Source organism: Dermacentor silvarum, chromosome 10, assembly GCF_013339745.2.
Source record: "Dermacentor silvarum isolate Dsil-2018 chromosome 10, BIME_Dsil_1.4, whole genome shotgun sequence".
Classification (NCBI taxonomy): Eukaryota; Metazoa; Arthropoda; class Arachnida; order Ixodida; family Ixodidae; genus Dermacentor; species Dermacentor silvarum.
In genome coordinates this window covers 132,082,029-132,100,678 of record NC_051163.1, presented here as the reverse complement: position 1 = coordinate 132,100,678, position 18,650 = coordinate 132,082,029, and the positions used below count along the sequence as shown (strand labels likewise).

The 18,650-nt window shown below is 47.5% G+C and overlaps 1 protein-coding gene across 2 annotated transcripts in view; it reads left to right on the top strand.

Moving 5' to 3' along the window:
- The first annotated feature begins 3,256 nt into the window (after positions 1 to 3,256).
- The window catches only part of LOC119430944 (uncharacterized), a 53,824-nt gene continuing 38,430 nt past the window's right edge, over positions 3,257 to 18,650 (top strand). Inside the window, exons 1-2 of one of the 2 annotated variants that reach the window (XR_005187938.2) lie at positions 3,257 to 4,242; positions 5,536 to 5,648. Coding sequence is in view for 1 of the 2 variants with exons in the window: in XM_049657188.1 (XP_049513145.1) it covers positions 3,831 to 4,242; positions 5,536 to 5,648 (525 nt within the window). In the remaining variant the exon portion in view is untranslated. The remainder of the gene's footprint in view (positions 4,243 to 5,535; positions 5,649 to 18,650) is intronic. The other variant, XM_049657188.1, reaches the window with a different exon arrangement.

The following is an 18,650-nucleotide window of genomic DNA, read 5'->3' as shown; positions in this document are numbered from 1 at the left end:
CAGCTGTATCTACGAGAACGAGGGAGTTCACGTGGGTGGACTGGGACGCCTTCCGCAAACATCGCACAGCAGAAACTACAGACACCCCGATCACCGATATAGAATCTTGGTCGCGCGACCTTTTATCAGATACCCAATTGGCTACTCGCACTATCAAAACCGATGCCCCGACTGAACGTATGGATAGTCGGCTTGCCCACCTCATTGAAGCCAAAACGTCCATCCTCTCTCGGTGGAAGGGTCAACGACTCAACAAACGACTCAGGAAAAAGGTTGCACTACTTAACGAGAATATAAAAGAACACTGCCGAGTCCTTAATCAACAACAATGGGCGGAACTTTGCAATTCTTTAGACGGGCAACTCCACCATTCCCGCTCGTGGAAAATCCTAAAACATCTTCTCGACAATACCAGCACCCGTTCACAACAGCAGGATCGTCTTACCAAACTCCTATTCACAGAAACCAAGACGCACGGCCAGGACCACGTCACAAATACCTTATGCCAAAAGTACATCCCCTCCGGGCCAGCAAAGCCTCACGGTCCGTACACGGGGTCCTCGAACTCAGCCCTCGATGAGGACTTCAGCGTGGCCGAGGTACACGCTGCTCTGCGCAAATTGAACAGCCGTTCAGCCCCAGGTCCGGACGGCGTCACCAACAAAGCTCTGAGAAACCTAGACGACCCCTCGGTGGAACAACTCACCGAGTACATAAACGACTGCTGGCGGCAAGGGTCCATTCCCTCATCATGGAAAACGGCCAAGGTAATTTTGATTCCAAAACCTGGCAAGCCATCTAGCCTTGCCAATCTCCGCCCCATCTCGCTAACCTCGTGCGTCGGCAAGGTTATGGAGCATGCACTCCTTACCCGCATAAACTCTCACCTCGAAGATACGTCCGCATACCCGCACTCAATCATCGGCTTTAGAGCTCATCTCTCAGCCCAGGACGCCATGCTCCAACTCAAGCATCAAATCCTCGACGACAAATCCCGACACACGAAGGCGATCTTGGGCCTCGATATCGAGCGCGCCTTCGATAGTGTCGCGCACTCTACTATCCTCGAACGCATCTCCCTACTAAACCTCGGCGAGCGCACCTACAACTACGTACGAGACTTTCTCTCCAACCGAAGGGCGTTCCTCTCGGTTGGAGATATTCAATCGGAGAAATTCACTCTCGGATGCGCGGGAACCCCACAAGGCTCTGTCATTTCCCCAATGCTGTTCAATTTGGTCATGCTCGGATTAGCACAGGAACTACAGAAGCTCGACGGCATAGAACACACCATCTATGCCGACGACATTACCATCTGGACCACTACGGGCAGCGATGGACAAATTGAAACCGCTCTGCAAGACGCCATCGATGCCGTCGAAAATTATCTCGAAGGCACGGGACTCCGATGTTCCCCCGACAAGTCAGAGCTCCTCTTATACCGCCCCACGCTCCGTGGACGCCCACCACTACGATCTACGCATAAACGCCGCTACGAGGAAATCCAACTCCACATGAGGGATGGTGGAACCATACCCGTGGTCTCCACTATCCGGGTTCTCGGCATGACCATCGAAGCCAACGGCGCAAATTCAACGGCTATATCCAAGATCCTCCGACAGACGGCCAATACATCGCGGCTGCTGAAACGGGTGACCAACCGGCGACAGGGCATGAAGGAAGAAAGTGTCATTCGCCTTGTTCAGTCGTTCGTCATCTGTCACATCACATACGTCGCCGCCTTCCATAATTGGTACAAAGCTGAAAAGACTAAATTGGACATCATTATACGCGGCGCCTACAAGCTAGCCTTAGGACTGCCAAACAACACCAGCACTGAATTTTTACTCCAATTAGGACTCCATAACACCCTAGACGAATTAATCGAAGCACAGCGTCGGTCTCATCTGGAGCGTCTCACCCTCACAGAAACGGGCCGGCACATTCTAACTAAACTCGGCATCACCTACCACCGTCAACATGGAGAGAAATACCCAATTCCACGCGACGTACAGACTTGGCTACATGCCGACCCTATTCCCAAAAACATGCATCCGGACTACAATAAAGAACGTCGAAAGGCAAGGGCTGCCTCCCTCATTAAAGCCTATGGCGACACCACGGGCGTCACCTTCGTCGACGCAGCTGAATATCAAGACGGGCACCGCTTCGCCGCGGCTACCACAGTAAGCGGCTCGCTCAAACATGCCGCCAGCATCGTAACCCAAAACGCCGAGACGGCCGAGGAAGTGGCCATCGCCCTGGCCACCCTTGATCCGGACTGCCATACCATCGTGAGCGATTCCCGCACGGCAATCAGCAACTACATCAAAGGTCGTATTTCAAAACAAGCGCTACGCATCCTAAACCAAGCCCCTCACTCACTTGAGAAGCAAATCACTCTCGTCTGGTTCCCAGCGCACGCTGGCGACGTACATCCGCACCTCACCAACCTCAACGAGGTTGCTCACTCCGTAGCACGAGGCCTTGTCAACCGTGCCGGAGACAGCGCAGGTGCACCCGCGGAACGCGATCGCCTCACCAGCTACAACGACCTCACGAAATCATTCTATCTTAACAGAAGAACCTTCCCCATCCCTCATCACAAGCTAAACAGAGCACAGGCAACCACCCTTCGCCTGTTACAGACAAACACGTACCCCTCACTAACACGTTACCACAGGATCTACCCGGACACCTACCCTAGTAACATTTGCAAGATCTGTAAGACTGAGGCAGCATCGCTTCCCCACATGCTATGGGAATGTAAAAACCAATACCCGACAAATAATACCGTGACCCTCTCGTCGAGATGGCACGCCGCCCTGCGCAGCTCCCAACTCGACGACCAACTCTGGGCTACCCAGCAAGCCTGCGAGGCGGCGAAGAGGCAAGACCTCGATGTCCCCACGTGGGAGGCCTAGGCCCAGCCAGCTAAACTGCTGGTTTAAATAAAAGTTTGTTCCTCCTCCTCCTCCTCCTTTGATTTAATTACCTAGAAATACATTGGTCATTCTTCGCGCCACACAGTTAATAAACCTCGTTTATTTCACTCTAATATTGTTTTCTTCGATTATTGTCCCTGATCAATATCCATAAAAAAGCGCGTGTAAAATGACACGATATCAATAATAAAATTTTCTTACGTAGCCTTCGTGGTGCGGATATACCAGTTGCTTTTAGAGGACAGTGGTGAAAACAACAGTTCACCTGGCTAATACTACATTTTGCACCGGCCGTCAAGAGTCATGGGCGCACCGAAGCAACTAAAACATTAAAAAAATGCACTGCACAGAGGTTCTGCGAGAAAAACTGGGCGTCCGACAGCGTCCGCGTAGCGAACGCGCGCGCGCTAGCAGACGACGCGCTTGACAACGACAGCAAAAATTAAAGACGTCGCGTTGTATAATCTATGCCTCAAATGTATATGTTTGGCAAAACGCCGTAAACATAAATTTGCAGTTGAAATAAAGTGCTATTTTAAGAGCGTACTATGCGCAATCGGCCTCGGCGCCCACAGCGAAAGTGCGTTGAATATGCCGCGGAGCGCGTCTCCGCCCCAATCCAGTTCGCTCGCAGCGCCCTCGCACTATTTTTCCACACGTGGCGCCTCAGCGGCAGAGCGCCGTTTGGCCCACTCGACCATTGTCTAGTACACTCTAGGTGGAGTGTAGTAGAAAACGTCGTGACGTGATGGTGACGCAGACACTTCTAAGGCGAAAACGTATCAAGCCAATTCAGATCAGACAAAGATCCGATCCAATCCAGTATGAACACATTTGTATGGCGGCAAGCGTAGTGCACTTGTTTCGCTCACCAGTGTAGTGAAAATGTTATCGCTCGTCCAAATGACTGTGGCGAAATTACTGAGAACTCAAGCAGTCCGCAGCTGCTGCCTGTGGGCGACCAGTGCGCGTTCGTGCGCCGACGCCGCGAGTTTCCGGAACATGAGCGTCGTGCTGGACGATCAGCGTGCGGGTCCCTTGCGGCAGTCCGCCGTGCTACGAGTGCGGCTGCCGTGCTCCCTCGCTATTTCGGCCGTCGACGTAGGCGACGACTCGGCAGCGGTGACCGCGACGCTGATGGGCGCGCGGCCGCAGCTGTTCCTCGGCGGCGAGTCGCCGATCGCCCTTTCGATCGACGCGACCGGCGCGGCGCACCTTTCCATGACCGGCAGCGTGGATGGAGGAGCGGCGGCGCGTCCGGACTTGCTATGCCGACTGCGCGTGCCCTTCATGACGAGTGCGTGCATGCAGTGAGACTTCCCTGCATTTCCAGAGTTGTGCAGCTGCGTGAAAAAAAAAAAAAAGTACGATTAGCGTTCTTAGCCTACTTCAAAAACTTTCTGTCTATCAAATAACCTGTCGGCCAAACATCTTTACGCCGCTCTTCCCTGTGACCGAAGTTGTCTACTAACTTCAGAGGTGTGTGCTGGGTGCTGTCTTGCCGAGCAGACAGTGTGGGCCACTAGGTATTGCTGGTAGCATACAGTTTCTAAACGTTCTAAGCTGGCTTTAAATGGCTTTATGACTTTGCAAAGTGATCATTTTATGAAATTACTGCATTATAAATAATTAAATAAACATTAATAAAATTGTCCGACACCAGGATTCAACCACAGAACCTCACACACAGCACGGAAGCCCTATATTGAAACCAGTACGACACAGATGCATGGACAAGCACAACCGCTGCAGTTAGGAGCGATTATGTGTTCTTGCAGTCTTATTACCTTCTGCATTAAAAGAAGTATATCTTGCTTTCAATTTTTAGTCCAATTGAGGCCCAGATAAAGCGTAATAAACGAAGCCACAAGGACGTCCGAAGCCCCACGCACGAAGATCAGACAAATCCACGTATTACCCCGTCATATCCATGGTGGCTGAATGATTGCAGTGCCTGGGTTCCTTCTAATTCTAGGAAAGTCTATGACTGCTAGCTACGGGAGCTACAAGTGTTGCAGTTCGACTAGCATGGGAATGACAACAGATACACTGATTTGTATAAACTCTGACTTTCCAGCTCTAAATGCCTTTGTCACTTTGCACAAATGCATCATTTTCAACAAAATATTTTAGTACTGGTATAAATGCAGCAATTTATTAATGACTATGCACACATACAGAAACTGATTGCCTTCGTGCATTTAGAGACATATGGTTACTTTGAAACTTAAAAAGAGAAATGCAACAAATAATGCCACGAGAACATCCGCAGCCTGCAACCTATTGTTAGGCGCCAAGTAATATTTATAGGAATCTAGTTTGTAGTTGGTGCCTAACCTTTCTGGTTGTTGCATTGTGTTCCTTCTTGTGGGGCTATGCAGCACTGCATACTTGTGTTCAGTAGCAGCCAGATAGCCCAAACACCTGCTCTGCATTTTGCTTCTCTGACCTCTCTGACCCGTGTTTTTTGTTGCAGACAAAGAAAACAGTGACTTAGTATAACTTAAGTTCTCACTGCCCTCGTATGCGCACTCTGAATGACGTATGCGACATGCCTTCATTGTGCCTTTTTTATCGTACCGTCTCGCAGGTATCGATGTAGACCTGTCAGGATGTGCCCAGGCAACGCTTGAAAACCTAGTCCTGGACCAATGCAGAATTCGGACAGATGGATCAGGGGACATTACACTGTCCAATGTCAAGGTACTTCTCGAAACTTTCTACATCAGCGCTACAAGTAGTGCATAGTTTGTACTACTAGCTCATACAAAAGTGCCGAACAATCATGACAGATGAATATCCTTAATGTTGATAGTCTAGTTACGAACAGAGAATAACTTTGTAGCGTCACATGGACAGTGATGCTGTTTATTTTACAGAAGCACAAATAGCAGCCTAAAAAGACCCTATCGCCTCTCCTATCTCTGCAGTAGGTTCATGGATGGCATGCTCAATTTAGGCGCTTTGCTACACATGCGCATGGTTTAAACTATATCGACCACATAGCAGATCGTGCAGTTATCGTCCACATCCATACCAGTTCAGCACACATTTTTGTCTTAGTTGTTACTAAAGTAAGCTTTGGTGGATTTTTATATATGAAAATTTCAAATTTTTATAAGACATAACAACCTGATGTGGCCTCGCATGAGCACAACATGCCTTCGATGCCTTCAACATGCACAGGTCGTCTGAAAAGCATATGCATGCATGTAGTCGGCATGTGTACTAAACTTGTTTGTGTCACTGGCCACTCCATTTTATTTTGTTTTTTATATGAAACTACCACCCTAATGATGCAATTCTCTGCCATTGCTTTCTGACCACAAATTGACCACAATTTCTGACCACAATTCTCTTATTGTTCTCCGTGGTGTCTCAATGCGATCTTTGAAATTGTACCGCATATATTTGTGGGGTGCTTGTGCATGGTGCAGATATACTGTCTCTGAATAAGGGCTGAACGAAAAGACAAACACATATGTACATGAACATACTGTCTCTACAAGTCTCTGGGTACTGTCTCTACAAGTCCCTGGGCCAGAAATGCCACCCTTCCCTAGACCTTCGCTGCTGCCAGCTGGCCCTGACTACTTTGACTGCCACGCAAGCTATAGCTGAAGCTTTTGTTGAAGTTTTAATTGAAGCCCATCGTTGCCACTTTGACTCAACTGATAACTGCCTTGGATGGTTAAATCTCCACATGCCTTCGCCAGGGGCGTTGATGATGCTATGATGATGGTGATGATTTCTAATGATGTCCTCTTTCAATCAGTTAGGTGGCAGTTAGTCACCTAGCCTTGTAAGTTGCTTAGTGTTTGAATTTAGCACTCTATCACTGCTTTATCTCACAAACTTACCTATGCATGTGATGATCCCATCCCCATCTCTTCCTCACTATTCTTTCACCAATACTCTGAACGTCTCTTACTTATCTCCATCACTGACCAGTTCACATCAGGTTTGAACCCAGCTCTTCTGGAGGGTGCATGTTCCGTGCGGTTCTGGCTGGATGGGTATCTTCACATGCCATTACAATATGCTGAGTCATCTCTGGATTTAGTCTGCAGCAGTTGTTTTAATTTCGTTGCCATTGTGGTTGCGACGTCGAAGATGTTGCAGGAAAGGCACGCAGTAAAGGCACGCCCCAAGCACGAAGATCAGACAAATCGGAGCTTGCATTTCCTGCATGGCACCTGCAAGGGAAAATGGTCGTGTTCAAAAGCCGTTTGATGATAGCAGTGAATGTATAGCAAAGGTTCATTATGGTTCAATTCGTGAAGTTCCTGAAGGGTTTTTCTATCTGAAAACAAATGCCCGAAGGATTTTCAAAGATAAGACAACCATGTGGTAGAAACAGCAGTAAAGGAAAGGCATCCATGAGTGAAAAATTAAGGCACTGCCAGCACGTGCTTCACTGGATGTAGATTTTCATTTTATCAACAAACTTTATGTTTTCAAGCATGACTTGAAATCAACTAACTTGTCTGTGCATGTTCACCAGAATGTGCGAGGTTGGTGTGATAAGTGCTCCTGCGAGGAATTCTGGGGTCAACACATTTATGGATGTTTGTGTTGGACATCACATTTAAGTGAACACGCGATGGCTGGAAACTGAGGGGCCTCATTATTGTTAGTTGCAATTACAGTTAAACCTCAATATCAAAGATGGTAGAATCGGCAATTTGCTTCGTTATATCGAAATTTTCTTGTATTAAAATTCGACCTTTTATGCAAATAGGTAGAGTCGCCGATCGATTTTTCTTACACGGAAGGGGCTGCAATATTTTTCCAAATTATTGGACAATTGAAAAAAAGCACATTTGAGAAAACAAAATTGGAGCTTTGCCTTCAAGAGTAGAATGTGATAGCGTTATAGGGACCCGTTCACATCGCAGTGCGCAACTGTAGGTCTGGTAGAAATGCTGGAAAAGGGGCTTGGTGTTTGAGTTTCCTCATAGCAGAATTAAGTTTTCTTGTACATTCAAATTACAATCCGACGCCGATTGGTAAACAATCCGATGGCGAATCCGACGCCGAATGGTAAAGTTGTACTTTACCATTTTCCTGACGGATTTCACTGTGAGAAATTCAATTTTTGTTCACCAAAATCTTGCACCATACGGAGGGCCTGTGCGGTTGGGGTGGTTGGGGATGATTTTCTCTGCCACCCGCATCGCACGCCGACGCTGGTTGCCGACGCCGGATTTTCTGTGACAAGCCCTTAGTGCTTTCGCGTTGAAATTCATTGTGTTGCATTTGAGTAGGAAACGATAGGTACGGCTTCCTGCCGTTTTGACGATATCTTCACATCGGCGGTATGAATTAATTGAAGCCAGCCACGCTTTTGCATCCACACCTCCCCCACGGCTGATGTTGCCTGCATGCGACGAGGGTATCATGAAAAGCACCAGCAGGGGGTAGCAAATGCTTCGTCTGCCTCTCTCTTCAACACGTCTGGGAAACTCGAGATTACGCAATCTGCGTTAATAAACACGTGGGAATACAGTGCACATGATGCCACGCCATCTCGGCATGCTCACTCTCTACACACGCGGCGACAGATTACCTCTAAAAACAGGCCGCACAAGCTGTGTTGACAGCCATGCGTAGCCGCGGACACGCTAGAAAAGGAGACACGCACAAACTTGCTCCAATCTTTCCCCTCACTCGTGCCTGAAGACGGCGCTCATCAAGTCAACATCCTTTTCGGCTCACCCTCGCAAGCTTTCACTCGCATCCAAAGCATGCAGGGTGCGATAGGATCTTGTCGCACTTGGACTTTATACAAAACAAGACGCTGCTGCGCTTCAGCAGTCGCTCTTCGTCACGCGGTGTGTGATTTGAGAGGTGCATACGCAAGCAGCCACTTGTAATTCAACCATTTCATCCTGTGCAACCGCAGAAGTTTCTATTTATAGTCTCGGTATTCGTTCGCAGCAACAGTGGCATTTCGTCATATTGGAATCGTGTATAAACACACTTCGTTTTATTGATGTTCTAGATACATGGTGTTCTTGAAATTGAAATTGAAATTGTTTATTTGCCATCCTGTAGATTTACAGATGGGGGGACTGTAGAAAAAAAGCTATCCATCAACAGCTTGACGAGTCTACAATCCCTGTTTCTGCAGGGAGGCAGCATAACATATGCGCACATACATATTATAGCTGTATAAATAACTTCAATGACATGTTTCTCACTCACACTTTGCTTCATGTCAAGAAACAAATGCAAAAAACACAGATACATAACGCTACCGGATATTACATCGAAACTTTATACATCAATTTCAGTTCCTTGGATGATGATGTAAAAAGATCAAATCGGATCGAAATATAGTAATTTAACAGTGTTGGTATTATGTATTTAAGGCTTTGTTTCCCATAGTTTGAACGTGGTGTTGGTACTAACCAATCCTCAAAGTGTCTTGTAACATAATTTGGAGCTTTTCTCTGAAGTTGGGCTAGAGTACGCAGGTTACGGATATTTCAATGGATTTCCAGTTTATATACATGACTCAGACGATATCTGTAGAGATTGTGAGCTGGGATCGCACTAGAGTTATTAAAGAAGGTTATTGTCGATGCTGTGTAGGAAGCGTTATATGCGTGGCGGAGATACTTCTGTAACAGGTGAATATGTTCTAGATTGGGGGATGTTGTTACCCCATACTAATTGGCAATAGTTTAAATGTGATTGGAAAAGTGAATTGTATAGCAAGAGTTTAATACGTGTGGAAAGAATGTATCTCATACAGCCTACTACACCAGTTATTCTACTTATTTTGCTTAGAACATATTTGACGTGACTGTCCCATGACATGTTCGCTGAAAAGATGACACCCAGACATTTGAAAGTCTTGACTATTTCAATACTCCTTGGAGTATAATACAATATCTTGATGGGGAGTTATTTGCTTGTTTTTCGGTCTGAATATAACTGCTTTTGTTTTGTTTGCATTTATCTTCATTAAATTAACTCTCGACAAGGATTTCATTGCATTGTTACATTGTTCTATAAGAACATGAATATTATTACCAGTGAAAAAAATACTTTTGTCGTCCGCATAAATAATAAACCTTGCCTGAGAGTTAATATTGACGATATCATTCAGATAGATATTAAAAAGCAAAGGCCCTAGAATACTTCCCTGTGGCACTCCACAATGGACAGCTCTGCCTTAGAAGTAAAGGTGTCGATTTTCACAATTTGTGTTCTATTAGATAAGTAAGATTTGACAAGAGATAATGCCTGCCCTCGTATTCCATAATAGCTTAATTTCTCCAATAAAATGTTATGGTCAACTAAATCAAAGGCCTTAGAGAAGTCTACGAAAATACCAACAACTATAGCTTTGTTTTCAAATTCTGTTAATATATATTCTTTCTGCTCTACTAATGCTAACTCGACTGATTTTTTCTTACGAAAACCAAATTGGTGTGGTGTTAACAGGTTATGTTTTTCAATGAACTTGTCACACATGTCATCCTTGAATGCAAAATTTTTTCAAACACCTTTGAAAAGATTGGTAAAATGGATACCGGCCTGTAATTTCCCGAGTCATTACAATCTTGTTTTTTATATAGAACGATTACTTTCGCAGACTGCATTCTCACTGGAAAAATTGTCGATTCCAGACACATGTTAAAAATATGTGTGAGTGTTGGGGCAATAAGTCCAACTACATGTTTAATTGGGCACATTTGAAAACCGTCAATGTCACAACTACTGCTATTGTATAAGGTTTTTTTAACTGGCACAACTTCATCCGGTGTGACGGGCTGAAGGTATATTGTGTTCTCATTGTTAGTGCAAATATATTTACTAGCATGGCAGGTCGTAGCTTGAGTACTAGCCATATCTGTGAAAAAATTATTGAATGCATCAGCTAGTTCAATACCCGATAATTCTTTGCCATTAATTTGTAACTGCGATAAAGGCATGTGGCAATCACTACGATTCAAAAGTCGGTTCAACCTCGATCATAGTAGGCTGTGTTTACGGCTTTCGATGTCTACGAAAGATGAGTAGTATGCTGTGCGTGCATGCCGTAACTTAACTTATTTCGATACTTTTTAAATATGGCAAGGTCATCTGTTGATCGCGTGTGGAGGAAATGTTGGTATAGCTTGTCCCTCATTTTCATTTCTTCGCGTAAATCAGGTGTAATCCATGGTTTCTGTGTTTTTCTACTTTTTCTACATGTCCCGGAAGGAAAGCTGTTGTGGTATAGGAGGGATAATATATCAATGAACATATTGTAAGCCTCATTGGCATCTGTTTGGTTAGTTATCACATCCCACTCTACTGTCAAAAGAGTATCATAAAAGGATGTCAGAGTTGAGTCTGTAATTAATTGGTATGACAGTGGTGGGAACTTTTTTCCTCTTAATCCGGCTTATTTCAGCACACAGAAGCACTGGCAAATGGTCACTGATGGAACAAGATAAGACTCCGGATTTAATGTTTGATTGTAAGGAGTTAGTGATAAATAAATCCAGAGTTGACTGGCCTTGAGGCGTAACCCTAGTAGGCGTGGTGATTAAGTTGGCAAAACCATTCGATAATATAATCATATTGAAAGAATTCGATGAGTGACTATTAGAACACATGTCAATGTTGAAATCTCCACCAGCTATTAAAGTTTTGGAATTATGATTTTGAACCACATACGCAAGGAATTCATCGTAGAACTTTATAAACACCGGTATATCACCAGTCGGTGGTCGATAGCACACAGAAAATGCATGCTTACCAGTGCATAGTGACAATATTTCATAATCAGGTGAAAGCACAGTATAAGAATGAAGGATTTGACATTCGACGTCATCTGCAATCAGCAACGCTACTCCACCCCCTCGAGAGTGCGACCTGTTTAAGTAGTAAGTATTATAATTAGGCAACCTAAATATATCGCTTTCAGAAGTGCTCCATGTTTCGGTTAACATGATAACCGAAAATTGAAAAGAAAATTCAGTAAGCAGCTCCTCCAAGCACAACATTTTGTTTTTCACAGATCGCGTATTTAGGTGGATACATTTTATGGAGGCTGTAGTAAATGTTGCGACAATTTCATTTACATCATTTGGTAAGTAATACTCCACTTCATCATACATCCTTCAGGTATTGCAACCAACGTACTGCACTGTTTAGAGCTCCTCAAGATCATCCTTATCCTTAATGTGAACTGCATGAGCTCCCTCGGTTTTCCGAACAAGGACCTTGCCGTTGACGTGCCAAACAAACTTATAACCCTTTTGCCTTGCCGCTTCTTTCGTAGCCCGTAGAAGCTCCCTGCTGTGCCGAGTCAGATTTTCTTGAAAGAAAATACGAGGGTTGTCGCCTGTAAGGGTGTACTTTTTCTTGAGCCACGTGTCTCTGGTCTCTTGTTTTGTGAAGCGGATAGTAATTCCTGGTACTATGCCTTGCTTAGCGAGCAGCCAATGCACGCATGCGACATCAGCCTTTGTAAGCTGAGGTACTTTAAGCTTATCAGCGACTTCATTTAGAGAGGTTATCAAGTTTTCACCCTCCACAACAGGCATTCCGTGAACTTCCAAGTTCAGTCGCCTACTTCGGAACTCAAGATCATTCAGCTGCCGTATAAGGTCACATTCTGCAGATGCATGTTCCTTTTCTCTTTCTTCCAGTTCTGTCACCCTTTTTCTTAGCCCCTTGATTTCAGTGTCTTGATTAGTTATCTTTTCTTGAAATTCATCGAATTTCTGGTATAGAAACTGAACCGACTGTTCCATGCTATTTACTTTTCCTATTAAAGCCGGCAAGCCCTCAAGTTTCTCGTTGATCGATGCAAGAACTGAATGTACGTCAACTTCATCGTCGCTGTGACTACCCCATGGGCCCATGCTCTTACATGTCACGCACTTCCAGGCCTTCTTTGCCGTTTCTGATTTAGATTTGTATGATTTTTCTAACAAGCCAGCACACCTCCCGAAGTGGTACATGTGTAAACACTCGCTACATTTCACAGACCCTTCATCCTGTACAGGTAACTGGCACGATAAGCAAGTGTCGGGCATAGTGTAGTAAAGGCACAAGCAGACAAAAAAAAAGAACCAGGAGCTAGAAAGTTCTGCAAAGCAACTACAGGTTAAGCCTGTGGTATCATTCTATAGCAGCAATGGCAGCAGTGGCAGCAGCGACAGCATAAATAAGAGAAAACTGTAGCAGTACAAGAATATGCCAAAAATCACTAACCTGCAACAGCAGTGTACACAGAATCAGACATGTTTCCAGATGCTGCCGCTACTGCCAAAAGACCGCTGACTGGGAGACGCCAGTCAGCGGCCATAAGCGGTACCACACTATAACCAAAACAACGATTTTCAAGCCCTGCACATATGCAAAACATGTAGACCAAGCATGTAGACACGCTTTGTACTATCACGGCCGCTGGATAAAAAAAAGGTGCGGCCTGCCGCGTGCATCGAAAACGATGTGATCCACCGCGGCGCCACACATTGGGGGCTGTTGTCTGGCATCGGCATAGCAAATGTGTCAGGAACGCGCTTGCAACGCCGTCGCATGTGCAAGCCGATGCGTTCCATCGCCGATGATTAGCGCCGTTCAGCCCAGCCAAGCGGCCGACAATGCAACTACGGCTGTCACATTCGCTCCCATTGCAACGCGCCCGACGCGGCAGGCTGCACCTTTTTTTTTATCCAGCGGCCGTGGTACTATCGCGTGCACATCGCAATTACGTTTTCGGCATTGAGCTGGCGAAAACATAATCGGCTATGTAGCGGGTGCTCTTCAAGCTCGACAGCTTTACATCGAGTCAAAACGAAACAACTGTTTGCCGCAACCGCTGCAGGAAAAACCGTTACCGCTATCGGCGTGATTATGAACAAGGACTTTGCGGTGCTGAAGGCACGCGCCCGACGCACGCACCGAGTCTGGACGAATTCACTACCACTCGCTGCAACAACAGCAGTCGAAACCGCGGTCGCTATCTATGCGATCATCAATGGCGACTACGCAGTTTTTTAGGCACGCGGCTGACGCACGTACCGAGTAAAAACGAAACTACTGTTCGCCGCAACCACTGCGGAGAAAACAGCGGCTGTTATCGACGCGATCGTGCATGAGGACTACACAGTTATGAAAGCGCGCGGTCAACATGGTGTTATGCGCGGCGGTAAACACAAGAATACAGGCTTTAAAGACACAAATAGGCTCGAAGTGTTCCGGCGTTGCTGTCATTCACATACGATTTCAACTGATGGCTGTGGCGATGCGGACTCTGCCGTTTCGTTTCGGTTGGATGCTAGCGCTGTTCTTGCTCTTTTGCGTCACACATTGGCGGCGCTCCTCGCCGTAGTCCGAATTAGTCTGGTGTGCGGCCAAATAAGTCTGAATTAACGAGAGTTTGATTGCATTGAATAATGCATACGCCGGCCGTGAGCACGCACCTTCTTGAGAAGCGTGCTCACTGCTCCCCTTTTCGGCGAGATTTTCCCGTGGAAGTCGCATTATAACCGGTATTTCGTCTCACGCGGCTGCACTGTAAGCGGTATGCATATACATGGAGTTCTATGGGAGAGTAAACGGTAGTTGGGAAAGGCCGCATTTTAGCCAGTTCTGCACTATAAACGGTTACGTTATAAGTGGTCTATACTGTATTAGTAGTGGAAAGCTTGTTATGTTTGTTGCGTGAGTCCTATCGCGAGGCACCATCGCTACAAGGGGATATCGGTAATGGGCCCTTTATTACCGTCATGAAACAACACAGAACTGGGGATCTTGATTACAACTGGCATATATAGTATATACTCTTGGGGCCTGAAGAGGGCACTCTTCGACACCAGGGCTGATTGACGAAAATCCGTCATCCGCGGATCAGCGTCCAGACTCGGTACACAACACTCCTTCCCCCTTTGTTCGGACTCAACAATCTGCCAATGCCAGCACAAAGTCCTGATGTTGGGGTGTCTTATGGGAACACTGCAAATGGCATGGGCCCGGCAATTCTACACTTTGCTCTGTTGGTGCTGGCTGAGGTGCTGCTGTGTCGTACGAAGGTAGCATAACTCTTGGTTGCTCCTCGGTTTCACTGGGATCTGGTGTCTTGCTGCAGCTCACTCCGGCAGGTGAAGGGCTTGACGCAGGCCGGACCTCAGGCTGTCCTTCTTCAGGTACTGTTTCGGCTAACCTCATGGGACTGCTGCTCCGACGACGAAGCTGGTCCACGGGCTGGCGACACACACGGCTGTCCGGAAAAACAACCTCATAAGAGATCGGGCCAGTTGCTCTGGAAATCACAGCAGGTACCCAGGGTGGGCTCTGGCTGTAGTTACGTGCAAATACAGGGTCGTCAGGCTGGAATGTGTGTGGTGTAGGCAGAGCTTCTGCCAACCGGGAGGACTTCTCAGGGGCCCAGTCTGGCTGCAGCTGGTCCAGCATGGTAGACAGTCGGCGGCCCATCAGTAACTCGCACGGGGAGCGTCCCATGACTTTGTGCGGAGTTACATGCTGCTGTAGAGTGAAGTCTTCCAGGCGCTGTGCCCAGCTTCCTCGGATTATCCGAGATAATGCCTCTTTGGTGGTCCGTACCATTCTTTCAGCCTGCCCGTTCATGGATGGATGGAATGGTGCAGATGTCACTTGGTGGATGACGTTTGCATCCAGGAACCCTCGAAATTCTGTGGATGTGAATTGCGGGCCATTGTCTGAGACGAGGGTATCTGGCAGGCCGTGAGTTGCAAACAATCTTCGTAAGGTAGTGATTACAGCACTCTATATCATTGACAACATTGGTATGACCTCCAGCCATTTGGAATAAGAATCCACCACAATCAAGAAGGTCTCCTTGGAATGGACCAGCGAAATCAATGTGCAGGCGTGACCATGGAGTCCGGGTCGTCTCCCATGGGTGCACAGGTGCCCGAGGCATCTCGGGCCGTGTTTCCTGGCAAGGAAGGCATCGCCGGACCCATTCCTCAATGGCCGCATCCTTGCCGGGCCACCATACATAACTGCGGGAAAGCGCTTTCATTATGACGATGCCGGGGTGTTCGACATGCAGAGCTTTGAGGACCCGGAAACGGAGCTTCTGTGGAATCACCACACGGTCACTCCACAGTAAGCATCCCTTGTGGGCGGACAGCTCTTGTTGCCTGGACACGAATGATGGGAATTCGGAACTCGGAGCGCACCTTGGCCACCCCTTCCATACCCAGTTGAGGACACGGGAGAGGATAGCGTCCTTGGCTGAGTACTTCGCCACATCGTCTGCATGGACTGGAGATTCTGGAAGTACGTCCAGAAGCATGACGACCTCTGCTGGCGAAGGGTCATCCTGGCATTGGTTCGCTTGGGGCATTCTGCTGAGACCATCTGCATGGCCTAACTGTTTTCCTGGTTGGTAGTGGAGAGGTTGCTGGTATCCATTCAGAAAAATGGACCAACGCAACATTCGCGGTGAAAGCATCTGTGGTGTTTGCCGGTCTGATGTAAAGAGCCCCAGGAGTGGCTTGTGGTCTGTATGGATCTGAAATGGGCGGCCAAATATGTAGTCATAAAACTTCTTTACTCTGGCAACCACAGCTAGTGCCTCCTTATCAATCTGAGCATAATTCCGCTCCGTAGAAGACAAACTTCATTAATAAAAAGTGATTGGTGCTTCCGCGTCATCCGGCATTCTGTGACTCAACACTGCTCCTATTCCGTACGGGGACGCATCGCAGGCAAGGATTGCCGGCTTCTTCTCGTCAAAGTGTGTCAGCACCTGGTTGGATGCCAGTAGCTTCTTCACATTGTCGAATGCAGTTTGTTGTAGGTTTCCCCACAGCCAGGGGACCTTCTTGTCCAACAAATGGTGCAGGGGTTCAGCGACAGTGGCCTTGTGTGGAAGGAATGCACGATAGAAATTGAGAAGACCCAGGAAGGCCTGTAGCTCAGCTCTGTTCAACGGCCGCGGTGCATTAAGGATGGCTTGCGTCTTGGCCAGTGTGGGGTGGATTCTCTCAGCATCGACTCGGAAACCCAAAAATTCCACTTGAGTCACTCCTAGCTGGCATTTCTCCTTCTTGACCTTAAGCCCTGCATCTTGGAACCGCTGAAGGACCTCTCGAAGGCGACTAAGCAATTCCTGGTGTGATGCACCTGAAATGAGAACATCATCAAAATATGGAATGACGCCTGGTAGTCCGCGCAGTAGGTTCTCCATTAAACTTGGAAGATGCCAGGTGCGACGCTGACACCGAATTGTAATCGTTGAACGCGAAAAGCACCCTGCGTCACAATGGTCTGCGCTTCTGCAGATTCATCAGTCACTAGGAGCTGTTGGTAGGCCTGTGCTAAGTCTAGCTTCGCAAAGGCAGTTCCACCAGAGAGGGATGCCAGCAGGTGATTGACAGCTGGTACCGGATACGAGTGCTGCTGCAAGGCTTTGTTGATGGTGCACTTGTAGTCTGCACAGATGCGGACGTCCCCATTTGCCTTCAGTGGCGTAACAATAGGGGTTTCCCAACGAGCGTGGTTAACTGGTTTTAGGATTCGTTGTTGTATCAGTTTGTCCAGTTTGGTGTCAATTTTTGGTCGCAGTGCGAAAGGAACCCTTGTTTTCAGGCGGATAGGCACAACCTCAGCGTTAAGTGCAAACTGCACGGGCGGTCCCTTATAGCAGCCCAGCGTCCCGTCGAACACAGAGGCAAAGTCTCTGAATATGTTTTCAAGTGAGGATATTTGCTGATCAATGCGTTGCACTCCCGTGATATTGATGCCAAGTGCCGGAAACCAATCCAGCCCGAGAAGACTTGGGCGCTCGCCCTTGACAATGACCAGGCGCAATGGGCCGTCAAAATCTTTGAACTGCACTCGGACGGTACCAACTCCCCGTACAGCGATACGGTTAGCTTGATAGTCCCTCATGATAACGTCAAGTGGCTGTAGGTTTTGGACACGTTCCTTTGGAAAAATGCGTCAGGCTGTGACGTCGGAGATGATGGTTGATCTTGAATCCACCTCCATCTGACACTGTATGCCTTCGATTTTTACACTCACATGTATCTTCCTCTTGGTGGGTTTAGACACTTCGTTGATAGCAGTAACTACCAAGTCGTAGCAGTATGAAATGTTTGTGTGAGGAGTGGACTTGAATTGTTGCGTCCGGGCTTGGTCTCTGGCATTTCGACATGGGCTAAGCTGTCTCCGGGACCGGCAGACCTTAGCAATGTGCTTGCTTTTACCCATTCCCTGCACTGGGCACCCCGAAACCAACACAGGCGGCGTTAGTGCGGGCCTCCACAGCTGGCGCAGGGGCCGCCTACCAATCTCTCGGTGTCCCGTCACTGAGTGGGGCTCGCACGTAACCGAAGAACATCTTTGGCGGTGTCTTGCTCGCCATTATCGCCAGTCGTCGTCCCTTGGTGCACGGGTTCGAAACGCGACGTGTTCGTGGTTTGAAACGAGGGTAGGCTGGCTTCCCGGGCAATGGCCTCAGCGGCGACTGCTTCCTCGGCAGCACTGGTGAAAGGCACCTATTTTTTTGGCAGTAGTCGCCGCTTCACCGTGTTGTTCTGCAGTCCAAACACGAATCGGTCCCGTAGCACAGTGTCGAGGTCGTTGAAGTTGCAGTGTTGTGCCATCGTTCGAAGAGCAGTGAGGTAGGCGGCGGCAGACTCGCTTGGTGCCTGGTTGCGGCGATGGAATTCATATCGTCTGGCAAGCTCCGGTGGTTTC